Below are 23,765 nucleotides of genomic sequence, written 5' to 3' on the forward strand. Positions count from 1 at the left end.
GGATATATAATTAAAACTTGTAAAGAACATGGAAATAAAGGACATTGGCAGTAACGAGAATCCTTCAGTACATTTGAGGGGGGGGGGAGAAGCACATGTGATTTTTCTAACACAATCTACTTCCTTTTAAATTTTGCTCCTGAGCTTCACGAGGTCGTATGTTGATGAACTAGGAGAGGCAACACATTCACTGAACTATAGCTACATTTGGACAGGCAAAGATCTCTTTGTGGACCCAGCCTTGATCTTGTGATGGAAACTGTGTGACGTATGCTGGGGACCCAAAAACACTTTCCTCCATCAAATCAACATTTTAGGTGCTGGTGGGTTCAGGACGTACATTTTCTGAAGAGGCAAATGAGGAAGGGAAAAGTGGATATAGCTTCAAACTGCTTACTGATCCATTGTGTAATGTCAGAACAATTAGCCAGTGAAATGGCTTGCCTTTAGAACAGTGTTTCCCAACCTTGGCAACTTGAAGAGATCGGGACTTCAACTCCCAGAATTCCCCAGCCAGCATTTGCTGGCTGGGGAATTCTGGGAGTTGAAGTCCCGATCTCTTCAAGTTGCCAAGGTTGGGAAACACTGCTTTAGAAGTTGTGGGTGCTTCATCACTGGAGGCTTTAAAGAAAAGATTGGGCAACCATATGTCTGAAATAATATATGGTCTCCTACTTGAGCAGGGGGTTGGACTAGCTGGTATTCTGTAAATAAATATCAAGTTCTCCAAAAAGATTTGATTCTAGACTAGAAAATCAGCTGTACCTAACAACTTAACTATAAGTTGTTTGACCTTCAATTTGATCCTTGCCATGATGAAAAATTTATGCTGATTGCAACAAATGTTGACTCCAACATATAAAGACCAAGCCTTACCTTAAGAGTGATTTTTTTTAATAATATGGAAATTTGTGTTTCTAATTCCTGATTAGTCCTTGAATAAATTCAGAGATACAATGGAGACAAGAATTATTTAGCAATCAGCTATGAAGGATGGGGGCAGGGAGACAACAGTTGTGGCTATAGTTATGGCTGTTTCATGGCTGTTTCATATTCATCACCAACACTCGGCTGAGTGTTTGGAGAGCTCCAAATGGGGTGAGAACAGGCTTGATAAATGCAGCTCTTTCCAACCTCCCCCCTTCAAGTGGCACCCACCTCTGGTTTTATTTATGCTTGCTTGTCTCCGAACACCAACAAAGCAGAGCCACAGATTGTAATCACAGCTCACAACATTCATATTCCGACATATAGAGATCTTAGGCTCTCCTTATATCCTGCTAATCATGGCATGGAGACACCCCTCTAATTGCATTTATAATAATTTTATTAAAATGTTTTGTCAGATATAAAAGATGAAATTTAAAGAAGAAAACAATTCCATGAAAAAAAGTTATTAGAAACAAGAAAAGTATGCAAAGAAGCAATTCCTGGTTTCCTTCGCAGCAGTTAGAATCAATCTTCACACACCCCTCTTTAAAATTACATATTTCTCTTCTTTCCATTGTTCAGCCCTTTTTTAAAATCAGAAAGTCCATAAAACACAAAATCACTTCAGTAAAAAGTCCACAAAAGTTTTCAAACCTTTAATAACAGTGTACCTTATCTTTTCCCCAATTTAACAGTTCAACTCGTCACTTCTACTCATTCCATTATCTTCACAGGTCCATTCCTCTATTGTGGATATTTTGGTGTTTTTCCATTTTGTGCATGCAACAGTCTTGCTACGTTTATTATATACAAAACCAAGCTTCCATAGCTCTTTTTAAATTCATAATCCATAAGTCTCAATAAAAAAAAATTCAATTAATATTCATCTTTAACATTCTATCATTGTGTGTTTATATCCAGTAATTCATTTATTGCACACCATGGATAGTTAAATGATCACATTTTCCATATTTCCCACAATTATTGGACTCACTAATCAAATTTAGAGGATGTAGCCTCCATATCAACTCCATTTCATTGAGCCGAGATGGCACAGTGCTTAGAGTGTAGTACTGCAGGCTACTTCAGCTGACTGCTACCTACAGTTCGGCGGTTCAAATCTCACCAGGCTCAAGGTTGACTCAGCCTTCCATCCTTCCTAGGTTGGTAAAATGAATACCCAGGTTGTTGGGGGCAATATGCTGATTCTGTAAACCACTTAGAGAGGGCTGTAAAAGCACTATGAAGCGGTATATAAGTCTAAAGTGCTATTAAAGTGCTATTGCTGTCATGGGTACATTTATATTCCAAAACAGTAGTATTTCCTTCTTCTCCCCACACAAGGCTCGGTGTACAAATGATGTGCAACTTCTCACTCATAATCTTTGTGATTACATAATCAGAGATTGGATTGTGTGAACTAAATGTTAGTTGAGATTGCTGCAAGCGTAGCTCTGTCTCTCCAATGAACATGACCCACCACAATCATTTCAGCATTAGTTGTAAGAGAAACTTGATTTCTATTGAGAAACTTCCCTACTTTGTTTTGCTAGCTTGGAGCATATATCACTTTTGAGTACTGTATTTGGAAGCTAGGATAAAATTGACTAAGATATTCCAGTTCCAGTGGATAGGAAGAAAGAACATGTCTACTAGAGGACTGGTAAATTTTATCCAGCTGACCGGACAAAGTGGGAAGGACCTCTCTTAAAATGGAATACTTCCCACTTCACCCTTTACCCCATCACCAATCAGCTGGACTACATTTAGACAGAGATTTACCAGTTTTTCAGAAGACCGGTAGACTGGATTATTCTTCTTTCTTTAGAAGAAAATTTACAGGGGTGAAGCATCTCAGAAACTAATGCTTCCATAAAGCAGACTGACATGCTCACAGGAGGAGGAGGAGGAGTAAATATTGATGTGGCCCTGTCAATAACACTTAATGCAGTGGTTCTCAACCTGGGGATCGGGACCCCTTTGGGGGTCAAAGGACCATCTCACAGGCGTCGCCTTAGACCATGGGAAAAGATAAATTTCCCATGGTGTTAGGAACTAAAGGTTCTATTCTGGCGTCTTGGAACATATTTTTACAATCTGACCAATCCGGCGTTTACAGTGGGGTTGTCCTTCTGACCTTCCTGCCAATCAGCTTAAAGCTCTGTGGGGAGAATTGGGGCTAGACTTATGTTTGGGGGTCGCGGCATTAGAAAGGTTGAGAACCACTTCTTTAATGTAACCAACCATGATGGAATGAGGACTTTTCTGAGAGAAACAACCAAAGTCCATGTGCTGGCTTTGAGTGAAAAGCCAAAACCTGTCCCAACCACTCCCCCAAAACCAGAATACGGCTAGCATTTCTAAAGCTCTTTCTGGGCATAGTTCTTGGTTTGTACTGCTGTTTGTATATTATTAATGCATGAGTGAAGTCCTGATGCTCTGGAGTTCACTGACAGAAAAATGGCAGGTAAGTTGTTATCAGCTTCCGCTACATTGGACATTGCACTTAGAAGTCTGGCAAGATTTGTTAAGCAAAGGCAGAAAGTTTAATATCTACTTATCTGGGAATAAGCTGTACTGTACACAATGGGATTTATTCAGTCATTAAATTTGCCCAGGATTGTGCTGTAAATTACACCGTTTTCAGGGAACACGTGAATTAGCTGAGCAACCTGGTACACAGAGGAATTATAAAGCAGGATTTCAGCCTATTAAATGCTAATGCTGCTTTTACATGGGCCAAACTCTTTATATTATTACCGGGCTTAAGATTTGTGTGACACCTCTGGCCCTACAATAAAATGGAAATAGTTCGCAGAATGATGTTCCACAGATGACCTGTACCCCTCTGGCAAGCAGAGGGTGAAAGCTGGATAATCAGGCCTGGGCAGGGGTGGGCTGCTGCCCGGACGGGGGAACACATTGGGATAGCAAAAACGGAGCTCTACCTCAGAGCACCCAATTTGCACTGAAAGAAGTTGAAAGAAAATGGAGGGTGTCCTGCATAAGCCACGCCCACAGTGTGGTAGTAAAAAAATTAGTAGCCCTTCACTGGTCTGGGCCTAATTAAAAGGAAAGAGTTTGGAGATTTTTAACTACTATGGAGTGATTCTTTCTAAGAGGTTATTGACTTAAAACCATTAAAGAACCTTGGGGAAATCTTCAAAGATTTGAATCTGGTGTTGCTTCATGATCTACCCTCATCCCCACCTATCAGTGGGCCCTGCCCTTTGCCCTTTCAAAGCAGTCCGACTTGTAATAAGAAGCCTCATCTCAAGCTATTCTCAATGTCATGAAAAGCTGGATCTGCTGGCTTCTCTTTCAGGCCAATATTAATGTTAAGTGAATACAGAAGGATGGTGGGTTTTCAAGGCGCTCCGAAAGAAAATAATTGCAAAGCCCAAACTGTTTTAGTAAAAGTCAGAGCTCTAAAAGCAAACATACTTCAAATAGTCTCTAGGATGGATCCTATTTACAGTTGGTGATCTTGAGTAGCAGGAATTGAAAGGGAAATACACTGCTTAAAACAAATAAAGGGAACACTTAAACAACACAATATAACTCCAAGTAAATCAAACTTCTGTGAAATCAAACTGTCCACTTAGGAAGCAACACTGATTGACAATCAATTTCACATGCTGTTGTGCACATTCAACTTTGTACAGAACAAAGTATTCAGTGAGAATATTTCATTCATTCAGATCTAGGATGTGTTACAGTGTTTCCCTTTATTTTTTTGAGAAGTATATTTTGAAATGAAGAGTTCAGGATGGAGTCTGCGGAGAGGGGCGGCATTCAAATCCAATAAATAATAAATAAAGTAGCTGTGCCCAGGAGCTCTCACATTTTATTGTAGGTCTCATTGGTAGATTAATGTAATCAACTGATTATGCCAAGGTGTCCAAGTCCACTGCATCAGAAAAATGATGGATTTATTACTGTGCATTTGATTAAGTGAGTAATAAGTCACAGAAGCATTAAAAAGGTTGGCTTTTAAAGTGACATAAGGTTCTTAGCTATTTTTTGCAGCAACCTATTACCATGGCTTCTCTGGCAACCATCCCACAGGAAAGTCCTTTGGAACCAATGGGGTGCTGATTTGTAATTAAGTTAGCAAACCCCAATCACTCCCCAAACCTTATGGCCTACTTCAAAACATCTTTCAAACCAAGAGAGCCTAAATTTAATCAGTGCCTAAATTGGGAACCATCTTGGATTCACGTGTAAACTGCCTTTACCTCTACCTATCCTAAACTTGGATACTTAGTCTCTCCCACTCTCGCTCATTCAGTCATTTTTAATAACTTTCACCCAAACTAAAAAAAATCAGAATGGACAACTCTTTATCAAGCAAGATCTTTGTGGACTTTAATGAAGAATGGGAGAGCCATTTAATAAAGCCTTTGCTTTCCTAATCTTTGGCCTTTGCCTGATTGCATGTTGTAAAATGATTCCCAGGTACAAGGCCCAGGACATTGATCGGGGAACTATTTGAGATAATCACTTTATATCACACTTGACAGCAAACAATACATGGAAAGTGAAAGTCAGGAACCGTCTTGTGGGCAAATTGTTTATCTATTCTTACCGTCATCACCTGAATATGAATGCAAAATAGTAAATACTCATTTGAACATTCTGGCTTTCTATGTAGCTTGTTTTAACAAGATTTCATTTTACAAACACAACCCTTGAAATTTAGAGGCTACAAATTGCTTGTGGTTCTAGAAAGAAGCAGATCCCGTAATGCATCTCTCCAGCCCTAGAAACAGAGCTAGACTGATAAAGAGGTTGATGATGGTGACCAATTTCTCCTACCTGTTGCCATATCAATCTTATTTTTAGTTCTGGTTGAGTATTGACATGGCTCAGCTCACCTAATTTGGCAGGGTGGGGGGTAGAAAACAAATGCAGATAAAATGGTAATTCATATCATTCCTGAAGTCTGATATATTATCCAGCCCAACAGGCAGAGACAGAAGTTCATTTATTCTTATTTGGAGAGTGGAAAAATATTGTGTGTGCGTGTTTTATTTGTATTATATCAGTCAGCTGCTGGCCTTGGATTTACAGCTCTCACTCTACCCCGGTTAAGGTTATAAATTAAATTATAAGACTAGAGAGATTGACTAATATCATGCAGACTTCAACTTTCACATATACTGTGGCCTGTGTATGTGGCTTCCTCCCCACCCCTCCCAAAAAATCCTTAATTTTAAATAAGTACATTTGATATCAAATATTAATCAAGGAAAACAAAAACAAAACAAACATTTATGGAAGCGGAATGATTTTTATACTATACACAGATACAAGGAAATGAACCATAATTAGAAAACAATTCCAGAAATGAAACACTATTATCAGTAAGTTGTTAATTAATCATGATTATTGAAAACCCTGATTGGCTCCATTTCTGGAGCAAATTGAGCATAGAATATTATCCTTGTGTGCTTTCAACTGCTGCATTAGGTGCAACTCCTTAATACCTCTCCTGGAAAAAAGAAAGCCAATCTCACAGGCTGGCTGCTACAACAGCTTTTAATTATTCCTCTTCCCACACTTTGAAACCACCAAAGCATGAAGAAAGAAGTATTGGGTCTTGCCTACTAGGCCCTTTCTTGAAGGGGCAATCCAGGAATGTCTTTACCAAAGAAGAGAAAAGACGGTGGAGCAACAGAAATCTTTCTCTCCACTCACAGCAAAGCAGTTCTTTGAAAAGTGGACAAAGGAACTGTCCCACAAAAGGATGTTCATTTGTAATCAAATTAGGAATTAAAGTACTCTATGCAAGCTTAGACTATAGTCCTGATAGGACATAGTCTGGAATAGTTCAATCAGCATCCAACATGATTTCTCTGAAGAGAGCCAGTCGAGATTATAGGGATTAATGGTTTTAAATGTTTAACTTCAGCTATCTTAAGAGTTAATGGACCTACAGTACAGCTATGCATCACACTGTCCCCCTTTTCAGTGTGGCACCTGACGTCTTACCTCCTTGTCCTGTGCACACATTCTCTTTACATAGAGATATGTGTATGTGTCTTCTACTACAGACCCAACAGAGACACCAAATTCATATCCACACGCTAGCTTAAGCTATTCAGAGAGGGTATATGAAAAATGTCTCACCCTCCTCTTTAAATACAACTGCTTCTTCAAAATAGTGCAGGCAGAGTGATCAGGCCACATGTTTGCCCTGCCAGGTGACCCAGAGCAAGACGAGATCTTGCATCTACATTTCCAAGCAAGGGGAAGAGAAGGAGGGCAAGGAAATGTATTTAGGGGACAGGAATGTGTAGGAGAAGGGGAAGGGGAGGCATGATCTGGCCAGATGTTCCAATACTGCCCTTACATCACCTCCCTTCTCTGGGGGGGTTTGGGGTGCTTCACAGATTGCTAAAGAGTTCGTTTTTCTTGCTCCAGTCCATTTGTGGTGCCCGTTTGCTGGTACGTTTCTGATGGGCGCGCTCTTTGGCTACTGCCAGTGGGATGTCCAAGTCAAGAATGGGATCGGATGTGGTGCTGATTTTGTCCTCCTTCTCATGAGAGTACAGCTGTAAGAACGAAAGTGTGCAAAAACAGACAACAGTTATCACCTATTCCGCTGAAACAACCTCTGCCTTATGCATAAACCAAAGCCCGCACACTTATTACTGGGTGAATTTACATGACCCCAACTCTCTATAGTTTGGAGCAGCCATGAGTATGAAGGACATCTACAGTATAAAGGCACCTAGCAGGCAGATTATTTTCGTCTCCTGGTATTAAAGGGCCTGGAATATTTTGATTTATTGCAGGATGGGAAAATATTAACCTTAAAAAGGTTACTTTTTAAAAAGAACTTATTGTGAACATGAAAAGAAAAAAGGAGCAACCAAGTGATCATGGAAACACAGCAGCAGAAGCAGTTGTGTTTGTAGTCTCTTCCTGTTGTCTTGCTCTGTGACCACAGGCTGGAGGGCCAGAGAGCAGTGAGTTGGGTCACTGTTCTTTAATTTCCTGTCTGGGTTCAGGAAGTCACACAACCACATCTATAAGCCATGATCCTAGACTAATTAACGCTCTCTTATCTTAATACTCACACATCCTTTTAAAGGTCACTCTAACCCTAATTCATGTTTCATTTAACATGCTAACACATCTATTGATCGCTATTAAACTGTTATTTTTTGGTGTGTGTGTGTGTTTTTTAAAATTACTTTAAATACAGGTAGCTTTAGGCTGATCAAAGGAAATCAAAGTAAAGGTCAGTTTGGTCTTAGTGTTTAAGCCACACAGCAATGCCAAGTTGTTCTTCAAGAGCGCAACAGCACCATAATTTGCAGAAAGGATCTAATCCACTTTGGGAGCCTGCAGAAAAAAACGTGTAAGGCTAGGCTAAACAACTCTCTTTTAGGCATTTACATAATTCAGCCTCATCCACTTTCAGGATCACAAAAGCCACACTCGCAGAGTATTAAAATACGCTACACTTGAGGCTTTCCCCTGGATATATGCAGAAATGGCTGGGGTAACTCTGCCTAATAACAAATTTGCTTTATGGCCAAGGGGAATATTACTCCCCACCCCTTTTAAATAATAACTCTCCCTGGACACAACTAGATCCTTAGATTAGTGTTGGGTACAAATAACAATTAAACTCCCTTCATTTGTTTTCAGCAGGGATATTTTACAGTTCCTAGTGTGCTACCAAATCTCCTATAGCTATTTTTCACCAGATAAAAAGTAGAACTATTGAACAAACCTCTTTTTTTTTTAAAAAAAAAAAGCATGGGCAATGTAATCTTTCCAAGCAGCCACAAAAGGAAACTGCAGAAGTTTTGTTATCACTGAGCCATGGTGGTGCAGGGTTTAGAATGCAGTATTGCAGGCTGCATCTGACCACTACTAGGAGTTCGATCCTGACCTGTTCAAGGTTGCCTTAGCCTTCCATCCTTCTGAGGGGGAGTAAAATGAGGACCCAGATTGTTGGGGGCAATATGCTGACTCTGTAAACCACTTAGAGAGGGCTGTAAAGCTCTGTGAAGCGATATATAAGTGCTATTGTTATTGCTATGTTATTAAGAGAAAAATGTTTCTTCCACCAAACAAACTGGGACCTAGATTGTCCATCACTGCAAAACAGTACCATCGGCATCCTTTGAGACAGTCAAAGCAATATTTACCTACATGTCTCATTGGACGATCGACCTTACTCATCACTCCCATTTGCCTACTACACCCAGACTGTGTTCATACCTCAATGGAAGGTTCACTTAGAGTTGAAGAAGGAGACATGCTCACAGGGCTACAAGGGCTTTCAGGATTAATCTCTGTTTGTTCATCTCTAAGGTCCCCCTAGAAATGAGAAAGAAAAAACTTAATGGCAGGAGAGGACTCTTTTCAGTAGTAGGCGCAGCATTATTTCAAATTAAAGGCAGTGGAAATGAACACATTTTATTGTAATGCTTTCTTTCTTTCTAGCCAGTCATGATGATCTCATAGTCCTATTTCCCTACTAAATTGTTAACTGCTATCCCACTGTAGCTTCCCATAAGGGACGGGTCACGGGTCAGTCTGTCTAATAAACACACTGTGTCCATTCTTTCTTCTGCAAGAAGATCATTGTTTGATGCATCAAGGTTCATTTAAATTCTCCCCTGAGCTGCTGGCAACAAGGCCAGAAAAAGTCTTTTTAATATACAATACAAGGATAACAAGTTGATTCAAAAGATTTTTTCTTGTACAATTCTAAACTGTGGGGGCAGTAGCAAATCCTCACTTTCCCTGAGAACTTTTAGTAGGAGGAATGTTTCTTTATTTGACAGGGAAGCTGTGCTAGCTAGCTATGTTTTCTGTTTTGGCCAATCACTTGGAGAGCATTAGAAACAATATAGAATAGAAAGTGAAACAGAATGGATCAGCAGGAATTACAAAAGGGGTGACAATCCTAGGAATTTTATTTATTTATTACATTTATATGCCGCCCACTCCGAAATGGACTTTGAGCAGCTAACAATGGTTATAAATAAAATACAAGTAAAAAACAGTAAAAAAACATAAATAAAATCTGATATATATCATTAAAGAACCATGTGTACAGACAACCAATCTTAATTCCAGGCCTGCTGGAAAAGCCAGATTTGAATGGCTTTCCGGAAGACCAGTAAGGAGGAGATAATACGAATCTCTGGGGGCAGTTGATTCCACAGGGTTGGAGCCACCACAGAAAAGGCTCTTCCCTGAGATCCTGCCAACATTGTTTGGCGGACAGGACCTGGAGAAGGTTGACTCTGTGGACCCTTAGGGCTGCAGCGAGGTATGAGGGAGGAGGTATGAGGGATCCATGCCCAGCAGCTATTCTTTTACTCATCTTCTAACTTCATCTCTCTTTTTAAAACAAACTGGCCAGTTCAGCTTTTTGGAAAGAAGCAAATGAACCACCAGCAGCAATTCCTCAAGCTAAGTCAGAGCAAATTCCCCTTTCATGTTGCTTGCCTTTAGACTTTGAAATTTGTTATCCACATGGGAGAGTATTTTCTTCAATTGTTCTTATACCAGTGACTGTATTCAGATAATAAACATGACTAAGTATTATTACAATGAGCCACTCCCTATCCAGTTCTTCTGCTTCCCCTATTTATTAGAGTTTATCATGCCACCATAAACTCTAAGCTATGATTCATGATTAGAAAAAGCAAGCCAGTTTGATAACTTCTTGCTTGTTTCCACTAGATATAGCTGAGAATGACCGCAATTTGTCCACATATGAACGATAAGCAAATAGTTATTAAATAGGCGTTGATTGCTTACCTGAACGCCTCTTCTCGTACGGTGAGCGGGTACAGCAGTCACATGGGTTGCTCATGTCCAATCCGGTGGAACTGAGCCTAGTGTTAAAAAAGCTTGCTGGATCCGCCCCTTCCCCAGAATTCGCGAATCCATAGACTAGGCTCAGCTGTGAAGCTCTGTAGTGTTCAACTCTCATTGTTAGAGGAAGAAAGGTTATAGGAAAGTAAAGAAGACACATACAAGGGCGGGAAGTGACTGCTGTACCCGCTCACCGTACGAGAAGAGGCGTTCAGGTAAGCAATCAACGCCTATTCTCCGTACTGAAGGAGCGGGTCCAGCAGTCACATGGGACATACCCAATAGATGGTCCCTAGGGTGGGATTAGATTGCTATCGTGAGAGATAACGGATTGGAGTACCCTTCTGCCGAAGGCAGCGTCCGCTGAAGCGTAAGAGTCAATTTTGTAGTGCCTGATGAAGGAATTTGGCGAGGCCCAAGTGGCTGCTTTGCAGACCTCCTCCAACGGGGCTTGAGTCGCCCAAGCGGCCGAGGTGGCTGCGCTCCTGGTGGAATGCGCTGTAATGTTCTTTGGAACTGAAAGGGAGGCCGACTCGTAGGCCTTAGATATAGTCCCTCTGATCCAACGGCCAATCACTGTTGAAGACACTTTGGTACCCATGACTCTGGGGTGATAGGCTATAAAAAGTGCTTCTGACCTCCGAAAGGGTCCTGTGCGTTGGATATAGATCCTCAGCGCTCTGATGAGATCCAGGGTGTGCCATCTAATTGCCAAGGGATGGTCCCGTTGGAGACAGAAGGAAGGCAAGACAATATCCTGTGTTCTGTGGAACATGGAACTGACCTTGGGTAAGAAGGTGGGGTCCAGTCGCAAGACTACCTTGTCCTGATGGAATTGGCAGAGGTCCTGCCTGATTGAGAGGGCAGCCAGCTCCGAAATGCGTCGGGCAGAGGTAATAGCCACCAGGAATGCTACTTTAAAGGATAGGTACCTGAGGGACGCCGATTTTAGGGGTTCGTATGGTGCCTGCGTGAGGGACTGGAGAACCCGTGGCAAATCCCAGGATGGATACCTGTGGACCTTGGAAGGTCTGAGGTTGGCTATACCCTTGAGGAATTCCTGAACTTCTGGAAAGGAACGGAGAGGCTGTCTGCGGGGCCCCGCTAGGACAGAGGAAATGGCCGCCAGATGACGCCGGAGGGTGCTGGTGGAAAGTCCTTGATGGAAACCTTGCATAAGGAAGGAAATGATCCTGTGTATGGGGATGCACAGGGGAGAAAGGCCTTCCTGTAGACACCACTGGTGAAACTTGGACCACGTATGGTCGTAGATTCGATTGGTCGAACCCCTTCTGGCCTTTAAAATGACCTCCACTGTATCGGGGTCGTGGCCACGCAGTTCTAAGTCTCTCCTGATAACAGCCAGGCGGTGAGGTGGAACCACTCCGGGTCTGGATGGAATGAGGCCCCCTGCCGCAGCATATCCCCCGAAACGGGGAGTCGCCAAGGGTCCTGGACGGACAACTGTTGGAGATCTGCGAACCAGGGCCGGCGGGGCCAATGAGGGGCGATTAGGATTACTCGGGCCCTCTCGGTGAGGACCTTGTGAATCACGTCCGGGAGAATTGGAATTGGAGGGAATGCGTAAAGTAGGCCTGGAGGCCATGGACTCCGGAGGGCATTGATTGCTTCCGCTCCCGGGGATGGAAATCTGGAAAAGAAGCGAGGGAGTTGGGCGTTCGCATTGGTCGCGAAGAGATCCAGAACTGGTAGGCCGAATCTGAGGCTGGTTTGATGGAACAGGTCTTGATGGAGATTCCACTCTCCTGGGTCTATCGTTGCTCGAGATAGCCAATCCGCCTGGACGTTGAGGCTCCCCGAGATGTGATCGGCTAGGAGCGACCGAAGATGTTTTTCCGCCCAAAGGCCTAACTTGAGGGCCTCCCTCATGAGGGCCTTGGATCTCGTGCCCCCCTGTCTGCAGATATGGCTTTTTGTGGCAATGTTGTCGGTGAGAATGAGAACGTGCCGGTTGGGAATGCGAGGAGAGAAATGCTTCAGAGCCAGGGATACGGCTCTTAACTCTAGCCAATTGATTGGCTTGGAAGCTTCCTCCGGGGACCACGTGCCCTGGGCTATCATCCCCTGGGCGTGGGCGCCCCATCCCGATAGACTGGCATCTGTGGTGATGACAAATTGATCCGGGCACCTGAACGGGGATCCTTTGTCCATGGCCGGAGACTTCCACCACTTGAAGGATCTGCGAACAATTGGTGGGATGACAATGCGACGACTTGAGTTGCTGTGCCCCGATCTCTGAAAGGGTAATAGGAGCCACTGTAGTTCCCTAGCATGAAGGCGAGCCCAGGGAATGATGCCTATGCATGACACCATCTTCCCCAAAAGGGAAGACAGGGATACTATGGAAACTGAAGGTTGAGATAAAATGCATGAAATTAACTCCCCTATACTGATTTTTCTCTCAGGAGAGAGAAAGACCTGGGAGGATTCTGAATTAATAACGGATCCCAGGTGTAAAATGGATGTGGAAGGTTGGAGATGACTTTTGTCAAAGTTGATGGAAAATCCATGGTCCTGTAGAACTGACATGGTGACAGAAAGGTCTGTTTTCACTTTCTCTAGGGAGTTCCCATGAATCAAAATATCATCAAGGTAACATAAAATGTGGATGGGAGACGCCCGGATATAGGCCGCCAGAGACCCCAAGAGCTTTGTAAAGACCCGAGGGGCCGAGGAAAGGCCAAATGGCATCGCCCTATACTGGAAATGCCTGCCCTGAAAGGAGAAACGTAAAAATTTTCTGTGGCATTTGGCTATAGGAATATGGAGGTAGGCCTCAGTGAGGTCTAAAGAGACCATGAAATCTCCCGGGTGGATGGCGGCCAAAATGGATGATAAGGAGTGCATCTTAAACTTCCTATATTTGATGAATAGGTTCAGCTTCTTTAAATCCAAAATAGCTCTCCAACCTCCGGAGGATTTTGGAACCATAAATAGGATGGAATAAAAACCTAGACCCTTCTGACCGGGGGGAACCGGTTGAATGGCTCTGATGGACAATAAGTGGGAAATGGCCTCCTCCATACGGTTACAATCTGAGGAGGACCTGGGAGAAGGGCAGGAAATAAAACGTTTAGGGGGAGGAGAAGTAAATTCTAAAAGAAGGCCTGTTTGAACAGTGTCAATGACCCAGGGGTCCTTGGAGGTGAGACGCCAATTAGAGGCGAAATGGGCTAGACGGCCACCTATGGGAATCGAGGAAAAACTACCATCTAGGTTTTTTTGAAGCCCTGTTAGAGGACGCTCCCCTATGGAAGCGAAAACCTCTGCCCCTGGAGTTCCTACCTTGGGATCGAAAGCGGGGGGAATACTGACCTGGAGAACTCTGATAGGAAGCCGCTTGATCTTGCTGACGCCCTGGGCGACGAAAGGACTGCGTTTTGGTAGCCTTTTTGGTGGTTGGACCCAATACTTTCTTCTTGTCCGTGGTTTCCGTGAGGAGTGGATCCAGAAGATCCCCGAAAAGAAGGTCGCGCTTTAAGGGTCCCAGAGATAACTGCCACTTCTGACGTACTCCTGCTTGCCAAGGGCGAAGCCATAGGAGTCTTCTTGCCGTTGTAGAAGCTGCAATAGACTTAGCAGAAAATCTAGTAGATTGTAAAGTGGCATCAGCCACGTACTGAGCAGCTGCAAAGACCTTGTTGAAGTCTTGTTGACCTCTCAAGTCATCGGGAGGAATATGCTGTTGAAGTTGGCGAAGCCACAGAAGCATGGCTCTGGAGAAAAAGGAAGCCGCTGCAGAACTTTTAATGGCCCAGGAATCTGCGGTGAATCCTCTTTTGAGCATCTGTTCAATCCGCTTGTCCTCTGGGCGGAGGACTTCCTCTGCTTCGCCTGGCACAGCAGCCGCCGAGTGAAGGATCTTGACAGGTTCATCCGGTTTAGGAAAGGAAAGGAGCTCCTCATAGGAAGAGGAGAGTTTGTACAACTTTTTGTCCTTGGATGTGGGATTGAGCCCAGAGGCTGGGAAATCCCACTGCTTAAGTAAGGCATCTTTAAACAATTTAGGCATAGGAATTACCTCATTATCCTCCTGTTCCTCTGTGAAGTAAGGTAAATTCTCCTCCGGGGGATCAGTGGATGTGGAGGCCTGTTTCTCCTGGGCCGCCAATCCCGTAGAAATTCTAGCTTTGAGGAGGAGAGATTTGAACAATTGAGAGGGAAAAATAGTAATTGGAGAAGGAACCTTTATTTGGGATTCCTCATCGTCTGAGAGGCCTTGAAAGGGATCCTCATCCTCCTCCATATCCTCATATTCGTCCTGAGAGGAATCTGATTCATCCTGAATAGGAGCTCTAACCGTTGGGGAAGAACCCAAGGGGCGGGAGGGACGAGGAGGAGGAGGAGGTAAGGGAAGCGCATTGATGGTAGAGAGTTTAGCATCAATGGCCTTGGATAACACAGAAAAAATAGATTGGAATTCAGGAGGTAAACTAGAAATATCAGCAGGAATGGCAGAAGAATCCCTGAAGGCCTGGGAGGATCCTGGCTGGGAGGAATCTTCAATAATATCTGGTTCCTCTGGACCTACTCCCCATAGGTTAGGTTGGGGTCTGTCTAGGTTTGGCTCATCCAGAGATAACACAGTGACCCCAGAAGAGGGCAGATTAGAAGCCTCTGGGGGGTCATGACTACTGAGTACTTGGGCCTGTACTTTCAAACGCTTTGCTGATTTGTCATGGATTTTTTGTAGGGCTAGGTCCCTTCTCTTCTCGGCCCTGGTGACTTTGGTCGAGGGGCGGGCCCCTGAAGAAGAGGAGGATGAGGCCTGGGGGATACTGGTAATCTCATCGCCTGTAGGCCTGGCCTCTCTGGGACCTTGAGTGGTGCCTCTCTTGGGAAAAGTAGCCATAGTCTGACAATTAACAGAAGACAAGGCTGAGCCAATAACTGAATAATTAGGGAGAAGAATTTCAAAGACTTCCCAAGAGGAATGGATCCTGCTCCGAGGCCTCGGAGCTGCTGAGACTTGAGGGCAATCTGGGCAAACCCAGAGTTCGTGTCCCCAAATACAGCGTGGCCAGCCTCCCTAAACTTTAATTAAAGTAACCAAGGCACTCTGGTTGGAGGCTTAGCCGGTGGAGAATTAAGCCTGAGCGTCCCAAAGCCCACTCCGGGATCCAAGCGGTGGACTGAGGCCTACGCGGCTGGCAGAAGGCCAACACGAGAGGGCTAAATTTAAAAAGGGCGCGAAGGCCTTCGCGCCGAAAAATCGCTCCGTAATAGAATTCTTAAAGGGGAAGCGATCGACTAAGTCCAGGAGACTAAAACAAGCGTCTCACTCCGCAGGAGGTATTTCTTAAGCCCTTTAACAATAATATTATAATAAATCAATGAAGCAATACTTGCACCAAGACCTCCAGGCCAAAGGATTAAAGGAATCCACAAGCGGCAGCGGGGATCGTAAACGGCAAAACAGCCGGGGGAAAACGAAACCGCAACTTCTCCCAAAGGAAAAAAAGCCGAGCCACAAACGGCTGGCGCTATTAGTGCAAGTAAACAAATAAGGATAAACAATTCTTACTACTTTTGAAGGAAAGATCGAAGGGAAGGTGTTAGAATGTTGAACGAGCTATCACAATACAACCGCAGGATATGCGAACTGAGCGAATTCTGGGGAAGGGGCGGATCCAGCAAGCTTTTTTAACACTAGGCTCAGTTCCACCGGATTGGACATGAGCAACCCATGTGACTGCTGGACCCGCTCCTTCAGTACGGAGAAAATGTCTTGCAGCAGCCTTAGCACCAAATTTCAGCTCATGTACACAATTTAACCAGTCTGGATTTGGTAAAATGCTATGCACCTATTGAGGTTTTATTAAATTTCTGGAAAAGAGATCAGCTGGACAAATTGGGAGAGGAATTTCTGGAAAATGAAAGACTGAAAGATCTGAATTCTGTTGAAATGTTGCCCCAAGGAATATTTGCATTTCAGAGTCTTTTAAAACAGTCTCTCTTTCCGAGTGAGATGGGTGGTTCAAAAATGTGAAAGATATATAAATGAATATGAATATAAATATAAATAAATATACTTCTATATTAGTTCTATAGACGTATATGAAATCATTCTGAAAGTGACTGTTGCATTACATCATATGGGAGACTTATTCATCTGCGATGCGGATCAACAACTATTGGCTTGCAATTAACATTCAGACCAACTTGGGAAAAAATGACATTGGATGACATATCTATCCTGTTTACCCATGGTCTGGCAACATCTTCATTCTGTTTCTTAATTGTATATTCAAATGTTTTAAAAAAGCCCAGCCCTTTAAAAAAAAAGTTTCTAATGAGGTTTTCTTTCTTCTCCGACTTTAATTAGGCTTTGTTTTTTCAAAGCAGACTGGAAGTAACTTGGCCTTTTAAAAGATGTGAGATTCCACCCATCGGGTGAAGAATGGGCCATTCTATTCAGTGACAAGAGGCAGCCTCTGAAATGAGTGACAGGCCTTCCAAGGCATTGGTCTTCCCCAGAGGTGGGTTCCAACTTGCCTCGCTGCCGGTTTGTTCCCTTCTGCACTGCTTGGGCGCGCCTCGTGTGCACGTGTGCATATGGACAGTAATGAAAAATCCAAAAATAATAATGATAAAAAATCAAAGCTGAAAAAAGGTGGCAACCACATGCACAGTGCTGTAACTCAGCTTCTGCCCATGCTCAAAAGGAAAAAAAAGTGCAATTTTTTTAAAAAAGATGGTGGCATGCACAGACCAGCACCGACTGATCTGGTTCGGTGATGTCATCATGATGTCACCAGTGCCGTGAGGAACCCACCCCCTGGTCCTCCTTCTCTTCAGACTGCTTTTTCTACAGGAACATCAAGAGCAATGATTTCACAGCCCACCTTCCTTTACCAATTTAGGAAGAGTTCACCCTTTTGATCTGGCAGCCAGCCAAGGGCTGCTCTGAGAAGTTTGTTCAGGGAAGGTTTTAAAAGAAAAAAAAAACAGAGAGAAAGAAAATATCTTACAACTATTTGCAGACAATATTGGCATATGCAATGCTTCTGTATTATCACTGGTGTGAGTGTATTGGGAAACTAGGGCCAATTAAGATTTCCTAACAATGTAGACTTAGAAAGCATCAGAGTTGTTAAGTAATCTGTTGATGCTCCCCACCACCACCAGTAACAACAAATGTTGAGCAGAGGAATCGGCAATGTTGAGTGTTTTGGCTCTAACACTCCTCTATCAAGGAACCGTGTGATTGGCAGTAATTTTTACCTTCTCCACATCACCATTGGCAACTGGCTCTGGTAAAAGGCCTAAGGGGGAGAAAGAACAGAATAAACAAAAAAGGAAGGGAGTAAGTTTTATTTCTTCTAGCAGGATTTCTACAAACCATTACAATACTACTTAGCATATACCATAACTATTAACAGGTTGACTCAAGGATCATTTCTTCCTCTGGGAACTCCCAATTTTGTTACATAAATATATCCCATCATCAGACTGCACCTCCCTCTCTCTCACACACAGACACACACATGAGACACACACATGAAACTCCCTGCAGTCAGTTCCAAAGAGCAAATCCAATCCAGCACAAAAATTGACATCTTTTTTTGTCTTTGGAAATTGGTTAAGGAGCACGACAGATAATATTTGACATCATGAGATTTTGTAGTTAATCACTGTTATACAGTTTATTGTATGTATGTATGTATGTATGTATGTATGTATGTATGTATGTATGTATGTATATGTACATATGTACATAATGGACAGATGAATGGTTATATTCCCCTGCACACTTTTATCCAGGGACTCAAGGTACCTTACATTTATTTATTTATTGGATTTGTATGCCGCCCCTCTCCATAGACTCGGGGCGGCTAACAATGATAAAAAACAGCATGTAACAATCCAATTAATAAAACAACTAAAAGCCCTTATTATAAAACCAAACATACACACAAACATACCATGCATAACTTGTAATGGCCTAGGGGGAAGGAATATCTTAACTCCCCCATGCCTGGCGGCATAAGTGAGTCTTGAGTAGTTTACGAAAGGGAGGGTGGGGGCAGTTCTAATCTCCGGGGGGAGTTGGTTCCAGAGGGCCGGGGCTGCCACAGAGAAGGCTCTTCCCCTGGGGCCCACCAAACAACATTGTTTAGTCGACGGGACCCAGAGAAGGCCAACATGGAGACAATTAGGGGTGAAGGGGTCAAATTAATGCCTTCCAGTTGCTTAAAACATCCATTTGGCCCTTAGCTCCCTCCAAAACTGGCCCAGTTGTGTATGGTTTTCAGTGAGTGCCTTGCACCATTAAAATCTCTCAGATTTTTGTGTTAGGCAAATAGTACCAGCACCGCTTCTGGCCTACATGCCATACAGGAATTGCAAAGCCATCAAGGCAGTATCTGCCACAGATACTTTCTCAATCGTCCAATAGGCAAGTGATCAGATTGAAACACCGATGCAATTATTCCTGCCTACATACAGAGATTTGCTCCATTTTCAATTATAGCACAGGTGCCTTCAAGGAGAACTGGGCACAAGTGTGGTTTCACTCCTGCCTTTGTGTTATTTTCATAGAAACTTTGGTAAGCAAGCTGTGGTGAGAGAGGTCACTGAGATCACCCAGTGAAGATTGTAGCAAAGCCATAACCCCCCCAACCTAACATAGAATAGACACTCCTATTTCAAGTGTCCAACACACTCAATTGCACAAATAAATGCACAAATAAATGCATAGAATTTCATGGATTTTGTGCAGAACCTTTTCTATAATTTTATAGAAAATTTCCAGGGGAGGGCACAAATGGAAGAAGTACGAGGGTCGCCCAGAAAGTAATACACCACATTTTTTTTCTCAGCCTACAGTAATGGTACAAATGCAAAACTTAGATATACATTATTTGAATTGTCAGGAGTGCATGTGTAAATTTTGCGTTTCTTCAGACCGACAGTGTAACTGCAGCAGTGTTTTGAAATGGTGTCTGTAAGTGATGTACGCTACAAGCAGCGTGTTGTCATTGAATTTCTCACTGCGGAGAAAGAAACTGTTGGGAACATTCTCAAACGTTTGTGTACAGTTTATGGAGAATCTGCAGTCGACAGAAGTACGGTTAGTCACTGGGCACAGAGGGTGGGGCCATAAGAAGATGAAGCATGGTGCAGAAATGGCTTTGTGACCAGAACAAGGAGTGGTATCAACAGGGCATATACGCCCTTGTGTCTCGCTGGAGGAAGGCCATAGAACGGGACGGAGATTGCATGGAAAAATAGGGAGTGTAGAAGAAACATCATTCTTTCTTGTGTGTAAGTTTCATTGTGTTTAATAAACAATTGTTGAAGAAAAAAATGTGGCACATTACTTTCTGAGCAACCCTTGTATATCATGAGCTATGGAATGTAGACCAATTCTCCCTAGCACAATCTCCCCTTGCTATCACTGTGCCATTCATGCTTTTACTTCACACCTCATGGGGTGAATAGGAATACAGTGTTCCCTCGATTTTCGCGGGGGATGCGTTCTGAGACCACCCGCGAAAGTCGAATTTCCGCGAAGTAGAGATGCGGAAGTAAATACACCATTTTTGGCTACAGACAGTATCACAAGCCATCCCTTAACACTTTAAACCCCTAAATTACCATTTCCCACTCCCTTAACAACCATTTACCCACCATTATTACTGGTACTCACCATTGAATAAGACACTTAGTGATCCTGATATTTATAAACATAATTATTTATTAACAAATTAATTTTTTTTTTGTTATTTATTTGCAAAAACTTTTAGTTTGGCGATGACATATGACGTCATCGGGCAGAAAAAACCGTGGTATAGAAAAAAACCCGAGAAGTATTTTTTAATTAATATTTTTTGAAAAACCGTGTTATAGGCTATTCGTGAAGTTTGAACCCGCGAAAATCGAGGGAACACTGTAGTGTAATAGGATGAGCTGCTTAAATGCAGTGACAGATGAGTGAAGGGCATTCTGCTGTGGAGCAATTGCAGCAATGTATTAATTTCTATTCATTTTCCCAAGCTTTCTTGGGGTTGATAGCAGCCATCTAAAAGGCTAAGGTGTAGGCGCAGTGGTTCTCAACCTTTCTAATGCCGCGAACCCTTAATACAGTTCCTCGTGTTGTGGTGACCCCCAGCCATAAGTCTAGTGGCAATTCTCCCAACAGAGCTTTAGTTCCTAATACTGTCTTAGGCGACCCCTGTGAAACAGTCGTTTGACCCCCAGGTTAAGAACCACTGGTATAGGGCAATGATTTGGGATGGGCAGGTGTTCATACCTGACAAACCTTTCACAAGACCTGCATGCCCAAAGATTTGGGTTTCAGCTTTATTACCAAGACATGACTGTCTACCAGCACTTCTAAAACTCACCCGCGTAGTTGTTAATAATGCAACGATGAAACAGAACCTACTATTACAGATGATTTTATTTCTGCAAGTTAAGTTTCACTTTTGTTTCCCTCCCCCAAAATAAACTCCAGAAGATTCATGAATATATGCCAACCTTATATAAGAATAGGAGCTATTTACATACACTTTAAAGATCTTTACAGTCATCTTTTCAGTTCTTCTAAGTAACTTGCTGGTGCCAAATCTGCTGTCCCTGCCCCAAGATTTTTCTTGCTTAATTCTGTCTAGTCTTTTTATCAGATATGCTATTCTAACCTAAATCTTTCTCTATGCACTTGCAGAGTTAGCATTCCTTTACAGTATCAAATTTTTTCTTTTCTATTGCATCCGATTCAGATGTTTGAGATCTAAACCTGTGACACTTTTCAACCGCTGGTCTTATTATTTCATGGAATAAAATCAAAAGAAAAACCGAGGCAGGATAATTAGCTCCTTCACAAATGTTGAATTGAGTTCAACTTTTGAAAGTCGTTAGAGGAAGTGACTCAGGGTCTAGAGCTGCAACTCTGTGGTGCAACACCCACTTTGCACACCGGAGGATCCAAGTACTGTTCCTGGCATTTCCAGGAAAAAGGTGAAGTAGCAAAGGATGAGGAATTCTGCCTGCTAAGCAGGATAGCCACTCTTCATCAGGCTGATGCTTGATCTGGTTTAAAGCTTCATTTCTGTGCATTCTTGAATACTAATTGGGTAGTGGGGAAAAGAACACACTCACAAAACCAATAATATGCAAAACAATCTGAAAAATTCAGAATGGTACCGTCAACGTCCCAATTAACATCCGAGAAATAAATCAGAATCCAAACCTTGGCCTTCTTCCAAGTTCCAATTTATTAACAGAGCCATGTTGGATATGAACTGTAGTCAAACCGATATTAATTTTTCCTACAGTTCTTCACCCAGGTTAACGTTCATCCCCTTCCTCACATCCACAAGTTCATCAACAACTACTCCGGTTCTCTCAATGTCCACAATCCTCCCATGTACATCCAGCTGGTGCTGAACAAAAGATGACCTTGAATCTTTGGAAGGAATTTGTTGTGGCTAGTATTTTTCCCTTTCATGCACTCCTCCTAAATTCCCACAGTACTATTCTACTTGTGGCAGGACAAAGTCTCCAACTCAAAATGATGGCTTCGGCCTGACAAGGACCTTAATGGAAAGTTTGAAAACTGCAAAAGCAAGTTCTTGAATTAAATTTGCGATCTATTCAAAGAGGCCTGTTAAGACCTGGTTGTTCTGAAACCAAGCACAGTGGCCGGATTTACATATTACACTACAGGCTGCCCCCCCCCCTTGCATTTAACCAGGGCACAAACAGAGGAATGCACAGGACCTGATATAGAATCACAACACAAACCACAGCACTTTTTGTCTGCTATGATGTTACAACAGATATACAAAAAGGATGGCACTTGCAGGGCAACAGTATAATGCTTGTCATTTAACTCTTCCCCCTGACCGGCATCTGACAGGGGAATCAGATCAGATTCAAAGCTAGGGCACAGAGCGGAAGTGGGAGACACTATTTTACGTGACCAGAAGTTACCACAAGTCAAGACAGGAAGAGAAAAATGTTATCTCAGCAGTGGGGAAAGTCACAATGAGCTGCATTTCGTTTGGTTTAAAAGTAGAGTAATGAACCACTAGGGCTTCTGCAGTAATCCTCATTTGGCATCACCTGAAAGTTCAGCCAAGGTGCCCCAGTTGTTCAACTAGTTTCCACAAGTCTCCAGGTTATGTCAATAAATCTTTACTAGTGACAAAGTGGAAATTATGTACTCAGCCCCAGAAACCGAAGAAAGTCTCTTGTTTCTGCTCATTTATTTCAGATCTACCGTATTTTTCAGAGTATAAGATGGACCTTTTTCCCCCAAAAAAGAAGCTGAAAATTTGGGTGTGTCTTATACACACCTAAGGTAGCTTTTTCCCAGCCTCAACAAGGTGCTAAAGATTTTTCCTGGCTCTTCCCACCTTCTTTTCATTGCTACTCCCTCCAAAAGTGTTTTTTTCAGCCCTAATGAGGTATTAATGATCCCAGCTTCCCAGTTTGCAGGATTTTTTCATTCCTACTCCCTCGGAAGCTTTTTTCCAGCCCTAAGTCTTTGCAGGCTTGTTTTCATTGCTATTTTCCTCCCCCAAAACTAAGGTGCGTCTTATACTCTAAAAATATGGCACTCCCTCTCCCTTTCTAAAAATTCACATCCACACCTCCAATGCAAAAACTTTCACTCAAGGCCAACTCTAATCCTCAACCACGTTTCCTGAAAAATTAAACAAGAGCAGCAGCAGGCAGAATCTATTTCTTTCTGGCTCAGATACTGTGTTGTCGTCAAAGAAAAAGAAAAGGCTGTTAGCTGGCGTTGGAGTTGTGGTTTAGCAACAATCACAGAGATAATTCTGAGGTGTATTTGCCAAAGACACAAACAATGCACAAGGGCTGAAGGAAATGGCAGTTGGTGCCTGGTGCCACAACAATGAATCTTTTGTTATAGGGAAGGAGCGAAAAAGCATGTCCCCATGTTGCCTTACACAAAAAACTAGACCCAGCTGGAAGCCTGCCTAACTTTTTAG

General features: G+C 42.8%; 1 protein-coding gene across 1 annotated transcript in view; it reads right to left on the bottom strand.

The window, feature by feature from the left end:
* Nucleotides 1-6,203: 6,203 nt before the first annotated feature.
* Nucleotides 6,204-23,765, bottom strand: part of NHERF1 (NHERF family PDZ scaffold protein 1) — a 97,063-nt gene continuing 79,501 nt past the window's right edge. The window contains exons 4-6 of the mRNA XM_070739971.1: nucleotides 18,028-18,068; nucleotides 9,172-9,270; nucleotides 6,204-7,487 (exon numbers count right to left, since the gene is read on the bottom strand). Coding sequence (XP_070596072.1) covers nucleotides 7,320-7,487; nucleotides 9,172-9,270; nucleotides 18,028-18,068 — 308 coding nt within the window. The 3' untranslated portion in view covers nucleotides 6,204-7,319. The remainder of the gene's footprint in view (nucleotides 7,488-9,171; nucleotides 9,271-18,027; nucleotides 18,069-23,765) is intronic.

Source organism: Erythrolamprus reginae, chromosome 2 (genome assembly GCF_031021105.1).
Source record: "Erythrolamprus reginae isolate rEryReg1 chromosome 2, rEryReg1.hap1, whole genome shotgun sequence".
NCBI classification, from domain to species: domain Eukaryota; kingdom Metazoa; phylum Chordata; class Lepidosauria; order Squamata; family Dipsadidae; genus Erythrolamprus; species Erythrolamprus reginae.